A 13,543-nucleotide genomic window follows, 5' to 3' on the forward strand; every position below is an offset into this window, starting at 1 on the left:
ATACCTAATTAAAAGAGTTTTCTGTTTACTGCTCACTTACGGAGGATGAGGTGCATTCTTGGGAGCATACTTTTCATGGCAGAACTAGGTTAAATTGCCGCACGTGGATTCAGCAGAGTCTTGGGAATTTGTGACATTTCCCAGGTGACACAGGACATATCTGTAAGGCTGAGGACCCTCTTGGCCTCCCTTCTGGTTTCTTTTGGGAAGTTTGATTAAAATTTGTTTTGTGATCATTTTGTCCCTTGGAGTTTTTTGCTTTTTCAAATGCTTTACCTGCTTTTTCTTCTCCCTAGGGAGGAAGCAACCTACGAATCCTTGGGGTGGTGAAGTCGGATGAAGGTTTTTATCAGTGTGTGGGTGAAAATGAGGCTGGAAACGCCCAGACCAGTGCACAGCTTATTGTCCCCAAGCCTGGTAAGATGAAGTTAACTTTCTCTGGTTCCTGTAGTTGCAGTTCTGCATGGGTCATCTGTGAAATCTGTACTGTTTTCCCTATTCTCAAAGTCAATTTGAAATTATTGAGTTATTTAGTTAATCAGGTATACATGTGTGTATTGATGGTATATTTGTGCTAGCAAATTATATCTATGACTATCGATATATATCTCCATCCAGTGAGATACAGTCAAGATGACAACCACTAAATTACTACTGTCTCCCCTCTTTTGTGGCCTTCCTTTCTTCTTGGTGTTTCATATAAATATAAACTCTCTATATGGAACATATATATATATATGTAATATATGTAAACTAGATAAGCATATACATGTATACATACATGCTTATTTATAGTCTTAAATCAATGGAAGTTGGTAGAAAAATAGCAGAAGTAATCACTTGAAAGTAAAAACATTCTTCTCTTTTTTTAAAACAGATTTTGATAAGTTGTCCTTTTTTCTATAATTTATTAAGTTTTCTATTTTGTTCTGTAATCTTTTAGACGTTTAATATGGTGGTGTATTCAAAACTAGCGTAAATCTATAATAGACATGTCATGTAATATCCCCATAACAATATGATTTCCAGAAAGCAAGCAAACAGACAAAAACAAACACACAAAAAAACCACTGGTCAGCTACTCTGAAATATGGTTACACTAAAGAAGGTCAAAAACATCCCTTCTCTCTCTTTTTTTTTTTTTTTTCGGTACGTGGGCTTCTCACTGTCGTGGCCTCTCCCGTTGTGGAGCACAGGCTCCGGACGCGCAGGCTCAGCGGCCATGGCTCACGGGCCCAGCCGCTCCGCGGCATGTGGGATCTTCCCAGGCCGGGGCACGAACCCGCGTCTCCTGCATCGGAGGCGGACTCCCAACCACTGCGCCACCAGGGAAGCCCCCCTTCTCTCTTTTTATTCTTTTTTTTTTTTTTTAAGCAGGGACTGAACAATTGTTTATATAGATCAAAATACCTTAAAATATTAATACCTCCTCATGAAAAGTTTTCATACCACCTATTGATTATGTTAATTTCAACATTTTTGGGCCAGTTTCCTTCCTCTTGACTCAACCTTGTCTTAATCTTTCCCTGCAGTAATTTTAATAGAAAACAGAAATTTCTATATAGCTGCAGAAATATATGAGACATAGTCTTTCTTTGGCTTCTGTCATTTACAGTGTGCCTGTTGAGGCCTTATATGTTGTGCCTCTCTAACCAATTATCTGAAGATGCTCAGACTCTCATAATAATGCTCACAATGATGACGTTCTCTGTTTTTCTTGATTAAAACAAAAAAGCAACCTAGAACCGCAGTCCCGGATGAGTAAAGGAATGAAAGGAACTATTTAGAAATTTAAAGGTACAATTAACTCTTGTTCAAGGTCACCAGTTTCTCTGATGGACTGTTTATTTTCCCTCCATTTAATGTGCCTTACATGTGAGTGTAACTTCATTTGTGTGACTAAATACATTCTCTTCGGCTGAAACAGTAATGGATAAGGAGGAGAAAAGGAACCTCTAAAACCAAGGTCTCTAATGTGAGCCATGGTTTAAAAACTCTGTGCTATCTCATTAGCAATGACAATATGGCAACATTTACACTAATACTGACTGCTACACAAGTCACAGAATAAGAGAATTCTAGTTAACATTGATTTTCATGTAAGGACATAAAGCTGAGGAAAATGCAAGATAAGTAGTCCCGTATTTCTAAAGAGAAGTATGAGGTACATTCTCCTAGGACTTGTTGGCAGTGACCAGACAGGCCCAGTGATCATCCCCTTTTAACTGCCGTTAGGGATGGAGGATTCTTGGAAGTGTTGAAATTCATAGGATTAGACAGACATCGTCATGGTGTTTTCTTTCCCCCACAAGTCAAGTTGTGGAGATACCAAGAAAACCCCTTGAACAGTGTGTTTGTGGTGTGTGTGTGTGTGTGTGTGTGTGTGTGTTTTACTGGGAGTTTCCTGCAAAATGGAAAATGGGCAACTTATCCTGACTAAAAGCTGTCTGGAGCTGCCCACAACTGCAGGAGGAGAAAGGGGAAGGCAACTGTGGGAGAAGCTCTATTTCCACCTTTGGGAAGAAAGAGGGTGTGAGTTGCACTTGAAGAAAGCAAGGCGGAAGACATCTTGAAAGACCTTGCCTGCGAGGTCCTGGCTGCTAAGGCTACAGCCACCAAAAGACACTAGAGGGACACTGGCTGGGACGGAGCTGAGCTGGGAGCTGGTGCAGAAGACTAGCCAGATCCTGCCGTGCCTGCTGCCGGAAGGGATCCAGGGCGGGGCTTCCTAGGTTGGAGGGGCCTCTGAAGAGCACAGAGCTGCTCCCCAAAAAGAGGCAAGTGGATGCCTTCCATGACTGTGGACTCTCAAGAGCGCAGGCTAAGGAAAACAGCCTTTGTCTCTTTACTCCAAATCCATCCTCTCTTTCTACCCTGGAGAAGCCCTAAGCAGAGGGGGAAAAAATAGACCCAAGAGAATAAAAAAAACAGGTGACAGACAATCCCATTGCCTCTTCCCCATTTTTGGTCTCAGGCCTACTCTGGGAGGAGGGGAGAAACTTTAAATTGAACATTAAGTTAATGTCTTGATTTAGATCTCACTGGTGTGTGTGTGTGTGTGTGTGTGTGTGTGTGTGTGTGTGTGTGTGTGTGTGTGGTGCGGGCACATAGAAACTAAACGTATCCTCAAATAAGCTAGAAGTCACGTACAGTCTGATGCCATCAGAAAAAAACCAGGGACTAAATCAATGATTCTCAGCTGGAGGAAGTATTCTCCCCAGCAGACATCTGGCAAATTCTGTGTGTGTGTGTGTGTGTGTGTGTTGCTGTTGTTGTTGTCATTATTGTTTTTAATATCTGAAAATAAGGCTTTTAAAATATTTTAAGGTGCCCTTAGGACCTGAGGATTGACCCAAGTTGTTATCTGGGGTAGGAAATATATCCAATAGAGTGTGTTTGAAAGTGGATGACAGAGAAAATAAAACTGTTTCCTCTTGACAGTCCAGTAGTTAGGCTCGTTCAATAAACCAATTATAGGCATTCAACTTCATTTACACAAGGCAGCTCTGAATTCAACAGGTAGCTCTTTATTAACAGTATCTTGCCTTCCACTCAGGCCCTGATTCATTTGGGTCTGTGTGACCACAAAAGAGCAAGGGGCCCCTTGGCATAAATGTCATTTACCTCCTGGCTAGGGCAAACCTTGGAGAATCTTGATAATTCATTCTTCTCCCATCTGGAGGGTAAAATGTTGTCAATGGATTCTACATTCTTTGTCAGTGTTTATTGTATCTGGCATTGGACTAGAATGAAGACCAAAATCTGAAAGCGTGACAGAACACCATTGTGACTGTCTTACATCCCCTCCTTGTAAATGATGGATTGCTTTTTCCCAGCTATTTAATCGGGTCTTCAAATAATGCCTCTCCTACTCCACAGAGGTGCAGTATAGGCCATGTGCACAGATGGTGGAGAGGCCAGCTATAAATATAAACTCAGCAATGAGGCTGACCTTGGTGGGAAGAACAGAGCCCTCTCTGTTTAAGTTCCAACAATAAACTGTCACCATATATTTTGAGGCACATCGTGAGTCTGCACTGACCAGCTGTTCAGCTTTGATCTGTCCACATGCTTGCGGCTAAGAGTTTCTCTTGACAACCATAACGGTCTGCTTCTAACTGAAGTGCACACAATGGCCTGTTAGAGCCAGTGCCCATTGTTGGTGGATATTTACATAAGCCTAATGAAGTTTCAACCTAGTCTTTTCTATATAGTTAGTTATTCCCTCTTTACCAATTAGTGACTTAGGAAAGAAACATCATCTACTAAATTAAATTGAGTTAATGACTTGTTTTTCTTTCCAGAAAATGAATTTTGGGAAAATACTGAAATGTGTGCACTGTAACATTGTAAATATATACATGATTTCCTCTAGATAAAGATCAAGAAGATCAATGGCACTTTAAAAAGTCATCATACTAGAGGAAGTGCTATCAGTAATGGTTTCTATCTGTTACTCTTAACACCACACACACAGTTCCAGACTGCCGATCATCTCTCTGTATGCCTAACGCAAACGTGAATGCACACACACACTCGTGCACCCACAGACAATGGTCTGCACAGTTAAGAAGACTTTGCATATGCATCAAAAATAGTTAGCCATGTTATGTAAGTGGTGGTGAATGCTAGTTAAGATATTTTATCTGATATATATCACTTGTATTGCCTATTCATCTCTTCTAAGAGCTAAGGAAATGTTTTCTTGTTGTTATTTGTTTTAATTTTTTTTATTATTTGGCGAGGGACATTGGTTAAGAAGTCCTCTTACCAAAAGAAGATTGACTGTAGCCCTCCAACTCTACTATTCAGTGAACAGCCCAGCCAAAATATGCCAAGAATCAATGTGTTAGGCATCATAAGAATAAGATGTTTCAGTAGCCAGATTTGCAAACAGGTAACCAGTACCTTAGGATCTGGTTGACATAGCAGATGCTGATGAGTTAGTTACCCTTGAGTCTCATCCAGTGAACTGGAGTGTGGGTAAGTAGTAATTAAATTAAGACTGTCGGGTAGCTAGAAGGAAAAGTGAGCATACTTTCCAGTGCTGGTGGGGCAGCATGGGAGTGTAGAGAGCAAGGCAGTAACAAAGATAAGATAGATATAAGATATCAGTTATCTCTGAGTTAGTGATTCTGGTTCGAGTTGCTAGGTAGCATTATGTGTCCAGGCCACGGTCTTCAGTGAAGGTAAGTGGAAATACCTAACTACTGGGCAGAGAAGAAGAGGACCAGGGAACTGGGAATGCAGCTGTAATCAGGGCATATGTAGTCTGGAATATTTTAAATTTAATGGCAGAAATGAGTGAAGATAGAATAAAGTCGCCATGGGAAGAAATAATGTATTCTTCATATTCTACTATGCACAAAAAGGTTATGTGTTCACAAATGAATAGATGCTATTCTAAATATTTCCTAAATGCAGATCTGCTTGGGCAAGGTACCAAATCATGCCTTCCATTGAAGAAATATGTATGGGATATGTGTCTCATGTTAACACTGAATATTTTTTTAATGCTGGTTTTGTGTTTTTCCTCCAATATTGATAGCAAAATAGAGTTTCCCACTGTAGGAGGGGAGTATATTGGTTAAACATTTAGCAAAATAGTGAGCTACTATCTATTCCTTGTTCTCCCCTGGGAAAGGTTACTGATTGCAAATGCTATAGAATTTTAAACATTGTATTAAGGCAGTATATCATATATTAGCAGAAGTATTAGGTCCAATCATAAAAATCAAGGCATAAAATCAAAAGTCCTTTTGATGCCCAAAACTTGGCCTCTGTGTACCAGTGCTGAATCAAATCTCAGAGACAGAGTTTTGGGTGAAGTAGGAAAGAATAGCTTTATTGTTTTGCCAGGCAAAGGGGGACACAGCAGGCTCCTGCCCTCGAAAACTATGTGCCCCCACCTGGGAGGATTTGGTGAGTTGCTGATAAGATTAGGATGTGTGCAGGGCCTGCACTCCTTTAATCTGGTGTCAGGTAATCTTTTGATGAGCTTCTCTGGTTCCTTTCATCTGACCTCCTCCGGGTGGTCTTCTCTCATATGAAGAATGCTGACATCTTCCATTTGTTGGGTCTTAGTTCTGTAAAGGGCTTAAAGACATTGTTATGTGTATCCCTTGAGGCAGCACCAGGACCCTGCCCCAAGGCTGCACTATTGTCTCTTGACTCTTTCTCCCTTGTCTCTGCATCCCCTCCCCTCCCTGATTAGCAACTGTTCGAATCTGCCCTTTGGAACTCAGGGAAGGTCATGGAGGCTGGAGTCTGTTCCTTACAAGAAATGGGGGACATGAAAAGGCTTCTGTGGCCAGGAGCCCCACAGGGTCCTTCTCGGTTTCACTTTGGATCTGTTTTTGTGACTTGTTCCCTATCAGTATGAGAAGAATACCTTGAAATCCAAATGGGCAAGAGGAATGTGTGGGTGCGTACTCATACAGTTGTATATTAACTGCAACTAGTTAAAGTGTTTCCTACTAAATGTGTACTCTTATATAGTAACTTCAGTGAGATTGTGTGAAACAATGAAAATTGTACAGTTAGTTGTAAGACTTCAAGATGTGTTAGAATTTAATTTGTCAGTGTAATAGCACACAAGCAACTGTGTAAGAGAGATTGTTACTAACTCTCAGATGATGTACTCTTAAATCTAATATCAGTCACTGGTGGTCAATTAAGTTGAATTTTTGTCTCTTATTATGAGAAGAGTTACTATGATTTAAATGCTCAGTATTATTTTGTGTGGGATCAAATTATTCCTGGAGTTTTGTAAATAATTTAGAAGAGCCAATTCCATGTATTGGACTAATATATTGGTGGACCCAAACTAGAAAATGAGTCATTAGACAGTTTCCCTCACACAAACTGAGATGCTCATTAAAACTATGTGGTAAACCTGCTCTTTAGAGTTCCATCATTGAGTTTACATGAATGAAAGTGCAACTTAATATTTTTGAAACTTATTTCCAGTGATGATTATAGTGATTATAGCTCATAAGCTTTCCACAAACATTTTCCCTTATAAGCCTTGGTAATTAACTGTAGCTATTAAGATACAGAACCGATTTTTTTCAAGGAGGTTATTAACGTCCGTATATGTATGTGGCTGTGAATTTGTTCAGTGTACTGAAAAATTATTTTGCTAGCTAAGGTAAAGATAAAATAAGAGGAAGGTAATGTCTGCTCTTTTATTTTCTACCTCAAAGTCTCCTTTCCCTTAGAGAAATGGTGACGCTCAAACTAGCAGTTTCCCTGAGGGGTTCAACAATAGCTGAAGTTTCACATTTGATCTTTTACCATGTGATATTCACCTAGTCTATGAGATGTGGACACATTTCATCTCCACATCCTTCTCTACTTTATCTGTAGAGATTTAAACTATATTGGAATGTAGGATATAATGAACAGAATCTTAGACAATATTGCCTAACCTTTCCAGGTCTCCATTTCCTCAGCTTTAAAATACAATAGATAATTGTCTCAAAGATATAGTGCAATAAATGTATGTCAGAGGGATTTGTAGGCTGTAAATTGCTACACAAATGTTAGCTATTATAAAGTCTTCCATTGGTTTATTTAGTCTCAAGAAAAACAGGAGGCATTTCTTGGGATGGATACAATGATAGCTATCTTCTAGCACATTTTTCCATCCTCCAAGAAAAGAATTAATAAAAAAATATTTCAGGAACAGTGGCAATTTGAAGTTTAGGTTTTTAGCCCAGTGGACAAGGTGAAGGGAAAAGGTTTATTTCAGAATGCCTGCAGTGGAGAGGTTTGTAGTAGGGTTTACAGTATCCCTTTAATGACTTGCTCATTCCAGTTTTATGTTGGCAGAGGTTTCTCAGCAAATAAAGACTTGTCACTCACCTTGTCCTTCATTCAGCATGTGCTTCAAGTAGGAAGCTAGCTCAGTGCTAATCAAGAGGATATGGCTGTATGGCAGACTTTGAAATTAGAAATGAATTCTACAGTAATATGAAGTATCCTGAGACCAGTGATAACTATAAATCCATACAATATGAAAGACTTGATAGATTCATAAATATTGATCACATCAGACTTTGGTGGTAAACACACCAAAGATTGTTATTCCATAGCTTTTTAAAAACCCCACTGTGGAGAAGTAGAAAAGAGAATCCTGATTTTTATACTGAACCCAAAGGATCTTGTTCTTGTATTTCTGTCTTTTATTTATAAATCATCGTTTAATAATAGATGTGCCTGGACACACACACTACACACACATACAGATATTCCTTCTGATATATTAGTATAAGAGAATTTTTAAATATCAATGTAATCATTAGTAGGAGGTATATATAATTTAATAGCTAAAATTATATAGATGTAATTTTTAACATTATCAAAGTGATAATGATCAACATTGATAGGACTACCATGAAATAGTACTCATATACACAGTTTGAAGGAATGAATTACAATGTAGTCAACAACATAGGCCTCAGATGATTCCACAGGAAGCTTTGAAGCTGGGTTAGCTACTCAGGGTACTCTACCCCCGGAGATGGGTATGACCTTGAGTGAGGTAGTTCTCTTTAGCTGAAGGCAGTTACTGGAGATGGATTCTGTAGGGAGCCATCAACCACCATCACTTTCTCCAGCTGGAGGAATAAGTGCCACAGTCCATGAAAGGGAGATCCAGACGGTACACCACCCTATTCAGTACAGTCTCCCCCTTGCCACGCAAACCTATTTGCTTCATGTAACAAATTCTAGAAATAACTATTCCAGGATACAGGTTGGTCTTATTCCCTGGGGGAAAAGGAAGATTAATGGCATGAACTACAACCCTCACCAGTACAACTACAGCTGGTCTCAGGGCTGCAATTTGTGCTCATCACTTTCTTCCTCTCACCCTCAGCCAACGTCTCTGCTCATCTATATGGCTTAGCAGATGGAATGACTCAAACTCCTATTCCTTCGCAAGTCATAGAACTTGTAGTAGTCTATTTACCGTCAAAATTGGGGAAGAGAGTCCCAAGAGACACTCCAGTAGATCACCTGGGTGCTAACCACAGTCATCCCTGTTTCCTGCTTCCTTCCCCCCTGATTATCTGGGTAATTATTCTCTCCTTGCCAGCTGGTATTTTGGCACAAGAAGCCTGAAATAACCAGGAAGCAGTGATAGCTCAAAGGTTAATGATAAAAGAATTCCTCCTCTGGGAACTAGGACTTCTAAGTCCTAGAGTTTCAGGGGTGAGAAACACAGGTTCCCAAACGGGTCACTGGGAGTGACGGTAAGCAGGATCGCACCTACTTCAAACTCTTTTATCCATTTACTCTACCTTTGGGGACATGGCGCCATACACTGATCATTCATTTTGAGTATGTACCTTACTCTAGAGGAAGGCTCTTCATTTTTTTAGGATATCGTCTTCAGTCTTAACCCATTGCTCCTCCAAAAGACTACTTAGGCTGTATCAAGTTAGCAGCTTCTCAGAGGTTGGTATGCGATAGGATGAGGGGATCCCATGGTCGTGTATTCATGCGCACACCCCTTTTGCTGTTAAGTGTGTTATTTGATCTTCTGTAATATTATGCATGATCCCATGTCTGTGGCTCAGAAACTCTGGGAGCTCTCAGTACTGCAGCCTGAAGCCTTGAGAATAAGAAAGGTGGAATATGTGTATAGTCCAATCAGGATGAATTTCTGCCCTTTCCAGAGTAGAAGGAGTTCAGTATAAACAACTTGCTACCAAAAAGTTAGTCGGTCTCCTCAAGGAACATTGTTTTATTGCGTGCTCTGCATCTGTCTCTTTACTAGTAGATTGGATGTATGGCAGCAGCTTTGTTGGGGTTGAGCCCATGTTGTTGGGCAATGCACAGGTCCAATCCCTGCCACAATAGCCTCTTCATTTATTCACCTTTGATGTCGCCACTGGAGCCTGGCTGATATCAGCTGGCCAGATTGTTCCATCTAATTGATTGCATCTCTTTCATGGAGGATACAACCTGGTGTTTAGATGTTTTCAATTAGCAATAATCATGCCTGAGATAAACTTCATTGACTACAATACTTCATTGACTACATTGCACAAAGCTTGGGGTTTAGATGTGATTCAAAGATCTTTATAGTACTTGATATTCACTCCCAGAGGCCCATCCAAATCTTTTCCAAATTTCCATGTCCCTGATCTTTCAATCACTATCCCTCCAGACCCCTGGTCAATCAGCCAAGCCATTTGACTTTGCTCATAATCTATATATATATTCTTACTCTGGACCATTTCTCTCTTCATATAAGGTAGATGACCTGGTGTACCAAACATTCTGCCTATTGAGAAAAGCTCTCGGACTGCTCTCTTTCAGGGCTCTCCCTAAGAGGGGCAGCCATCTATTCTGAGTGTAACCACATACCCACATACCAAGCTGACAAAGCTTGGTCTTTTTCCTCCTCAGTCACTTGGTCATAAGTGTGAGTCAAAGGGGAAGTTCCTTGGACAGCAGTGATTGAAAATGTGGTGGTCAGGGACACCTGCCATTATGCCCTCTGGTCATGCTTGTGCCTGATACCAAGTATAACACTTTCATCTGATGATGGTGCTGCTTGAACTTTTGACTCAATGCATCTCAGGGAACCCAGCTCAAGATGAACAATTCTCGCCAGTTGATTATCCAATAGTTGGGCATTCTTACTCCAATAGGGTCCGATATTTTGTCAGAATCCATTTTATAAATGGTGTGTAATTCTCTACTGCAGATGGCCTGATTTTACAACAGAACCCTAAGGGTTTATGTTGTGATTCCTCTATCAGGGTCTGCTGTCATCTGTCCATAGACCTTTTTTTCTACCACCAATGCCTCTAATACTGCGGAGTCTACTAGGTTGTATAGCCTAAGTGGCAGAGCCACTTGCATCATGGCCTGGAGCTGCTATAATGTTAATTTTTACTCTGGAAACCCTACTCAAAGACAACACCCTTTCACATGACTGAGTAAATAGGTCAGAACAGAATGTGCTGCCTGCACAACCCAAATGCCTAAGAGGCATTGTGATTCTTTCTTAGTGTTTGGAGGTATCAGATATAATAATGTGTCCTTACCTATAGGACATGTCTTGCCATGCCACAAATCACAGTGACTCTAAAATCTTTACTGACGTTATAGGCCACTTTATCTCCATAGGGTTTGTCTCTCACCACTGGAATGTATATGTTTTACCAAAGCCTTCCATATATTTGCCATTTCTTGCTCAACTTGTCCAGTGAACATGCTGTCATTAAGAAAATGGACAAGTGGATTATGCTGCAAAATATCTGGATGGTCCAGGTCCCTTTGGACTATATTAAGACAGACATGGGAAAGTTAGCATAGCTCTGGGACTGAAATGAATGATTTTTCATTTCTAGTGAATGAGAAAATGTTTTGGTTATCCTTTCTTACAGGGATAGAGAAGAACACATCACTATGGCTAAGTGTGACTGGCGGTCATTTGCATTTCATGCAAAGATACAGCATCTGGTATAGAAGATGCAATGGGAACCACCACTTAGTTAAGTTTGTGGTTGTCCCCTGTCATCTTCTAGGTTTGATCTGATTTTTGTAAGGGACCAGATAGGGGAATTAACTTGGAATGTGATAGGAATTACCATTCTTTAGGACTTTAAGAGTGGCAGTCACCTCCGCCCTTCCCCCAAGATGTGATATGATGCAGTGATAAATGGAATATAAAATATAAATAGTGAAATATAAATATATAGTGGAATAAATAGATATATAATATTTATATAAATAGTGGAAACAAATATAAGAAGTAGAATATAATTTTTGCATGCCATATGGGTCCCAACTTTTAAAACAAACAAATCTAAATCTATTTCTATATTTGTAATACAACTATTATTTTTATTTTAGAAATCAAAATACATGGATGCAAACAGTATCAAACAACAAGCAATATACACTAAAGCATTGCAAGTGTTTTAGAAATGTGAGTGTGATTTTGCCTTTAACTTCAGGCCCCAAAGAAGCTACTGGGAGTATTCTCTGCCCCTTGGGACACTTAGGAGGCCTTAGGAGATAAGACTTTTGTATTTTAGTATTTTCAATCTCGTGAGAAAGTTAGAAACATAAGAAAATAAACACTATTTTAACTTATGGAAAATAACATGCCAACAGAGCTATCATCAATCCTATTTAGAGTAAGATTTATATAAATACAGACCCAAAGGAAAACACAGAGAGAATAACATACTCTAGAACCTTCTTGTGTTGGGTACTGTGTGCTAAGCATTTTATATGCATCATTCCTTTCACTGCTACAATAATCCAGTCTAGAATATATTGCTGTTCTCATTTGGAATGTTAGAAGGTTGTGACCCAAAGAGGACCATGCAATACAAAGTAGCTACAAAGTGGTAGAGCTGGATTTGAAAACACTGTTGAAGCTTTGTTAGTGGGTAGCACGCTGAGTTCAGGCTTTACAATCACATATTAATTGATTCCTCTCAAGAGTCCTATGGAGGAGATAGAATTGTTTACCCCTTACTTTGTGGGTGAGGAAACTGTGGCTCAGGGAAGGTAATTAACTTCTCAAGGCCACACAGCCAATCAGCCCTCTGACTTTTGCACTTAACTTTCTTATCCACTCTGCCATGATGTGACTGTCCACGCATATTCTGTCCACCACATGGAGCTTGGTCAGGTGAATGGGTGATATTTCAGATTTATTTGAATCTAGTCAGACTGGTTTGGGAATTATTGATAGAGGAGAAAAGCTTGGAATTAATTAAAATTTGTAACATTCTGCCACCCAAATGATTTCTATCCAGATTCCCACTGTGCTAGAGGTCATTACTAAGTGTGGGTCAGTTATAATATTGTCTTAAGAGTCTTAAAGGTAAACATCACATAATCTCTGCTATTCAGGAATCCATACTTGAACCAAAAATACGCTTGATGCAACTAATCTTACTTATCAAATACAGTTAAGACAGTGACTTGTGGGGGTGGGGGAACAGTGCATGGAGAAAGACTCCATAAGGATCAACAATCCCATTAAATGTAAATAGTCTAGGGCTTCCCTGGTGGCGCAGTGGTTGAGAGTCCGCCTGCCGATGCAGGGGACACGGGTTCGTGCCCCGGTCCGGGAAGATCCCACATGCCGCGGAGTGGCTGGGCCCGTGAGCCATGGCCCCTGAGCCTGCGCGTCGGGAGCCTGTGCTCCGCAACGGGAGAGGCCCGCGTACCGCAAAAAAGAAAAAATAAATGTAAATAGTCTAAACACTCTAGTTAAAAGATAGAGATTGTCTGGTTGGATAGAAAGACCCAACTATATGCTGCCTACAAGAAGTCCATTTCACATATGAAAACACAAATATGTTAGAAATAAAAAGATGAAACAAGATGTATCATGGTAACACTATAAATAAATAGATAAGAAAAAAATTTAACCTGGAGTTTCTATACTAATGTCAGGCAAAATAGATTTCATGGCAAGGAATATTACCAGAGATAAAAAGTTTATTTCTTTTTTTTTTTTTTTTTTTTTTTTTTTTTGTGGTATGCGGGCCTCCCTCTGCTG

At 39.9% G+C, this 13,543-nt stretch overlaps 1 protein-coding gene across 1 annotated transcript in view; it reads left to right on the top strand.

The window, feature by feature from the left end:
- The window catches only part of DCC (DCC netrin 1 receptor), a 948,035-nt gene that overhangs the window by 424,887 nt on the left and 509,605 nt on the right, over positions 1-13,543 (top strand). The window contains exon 10 of the mRNA XM_028479946.1: positions 297-417. Within this exon, the coding sequence (XP_028335747.1) occupies positions 297-417 (121 nt within the window). The remainder of the gene's footprint in view (positions 1-296; positions 418-13,543) is intronic.

The sequence above is a fragment of the Physeter macrocephalus genome, chromosome 19 (genome assembly GCF_002837175.3).
Source record: "Physeter macrocephalus isolate SW-GA chromosome 19, ASM283717v5, whole genome shotgun sequence".
NCBI lineage: Eukaryota > Metazoa > Chordata > Mammalia > Artiodactyla > Physeteridae > Physeter > Physeter macrocephalus.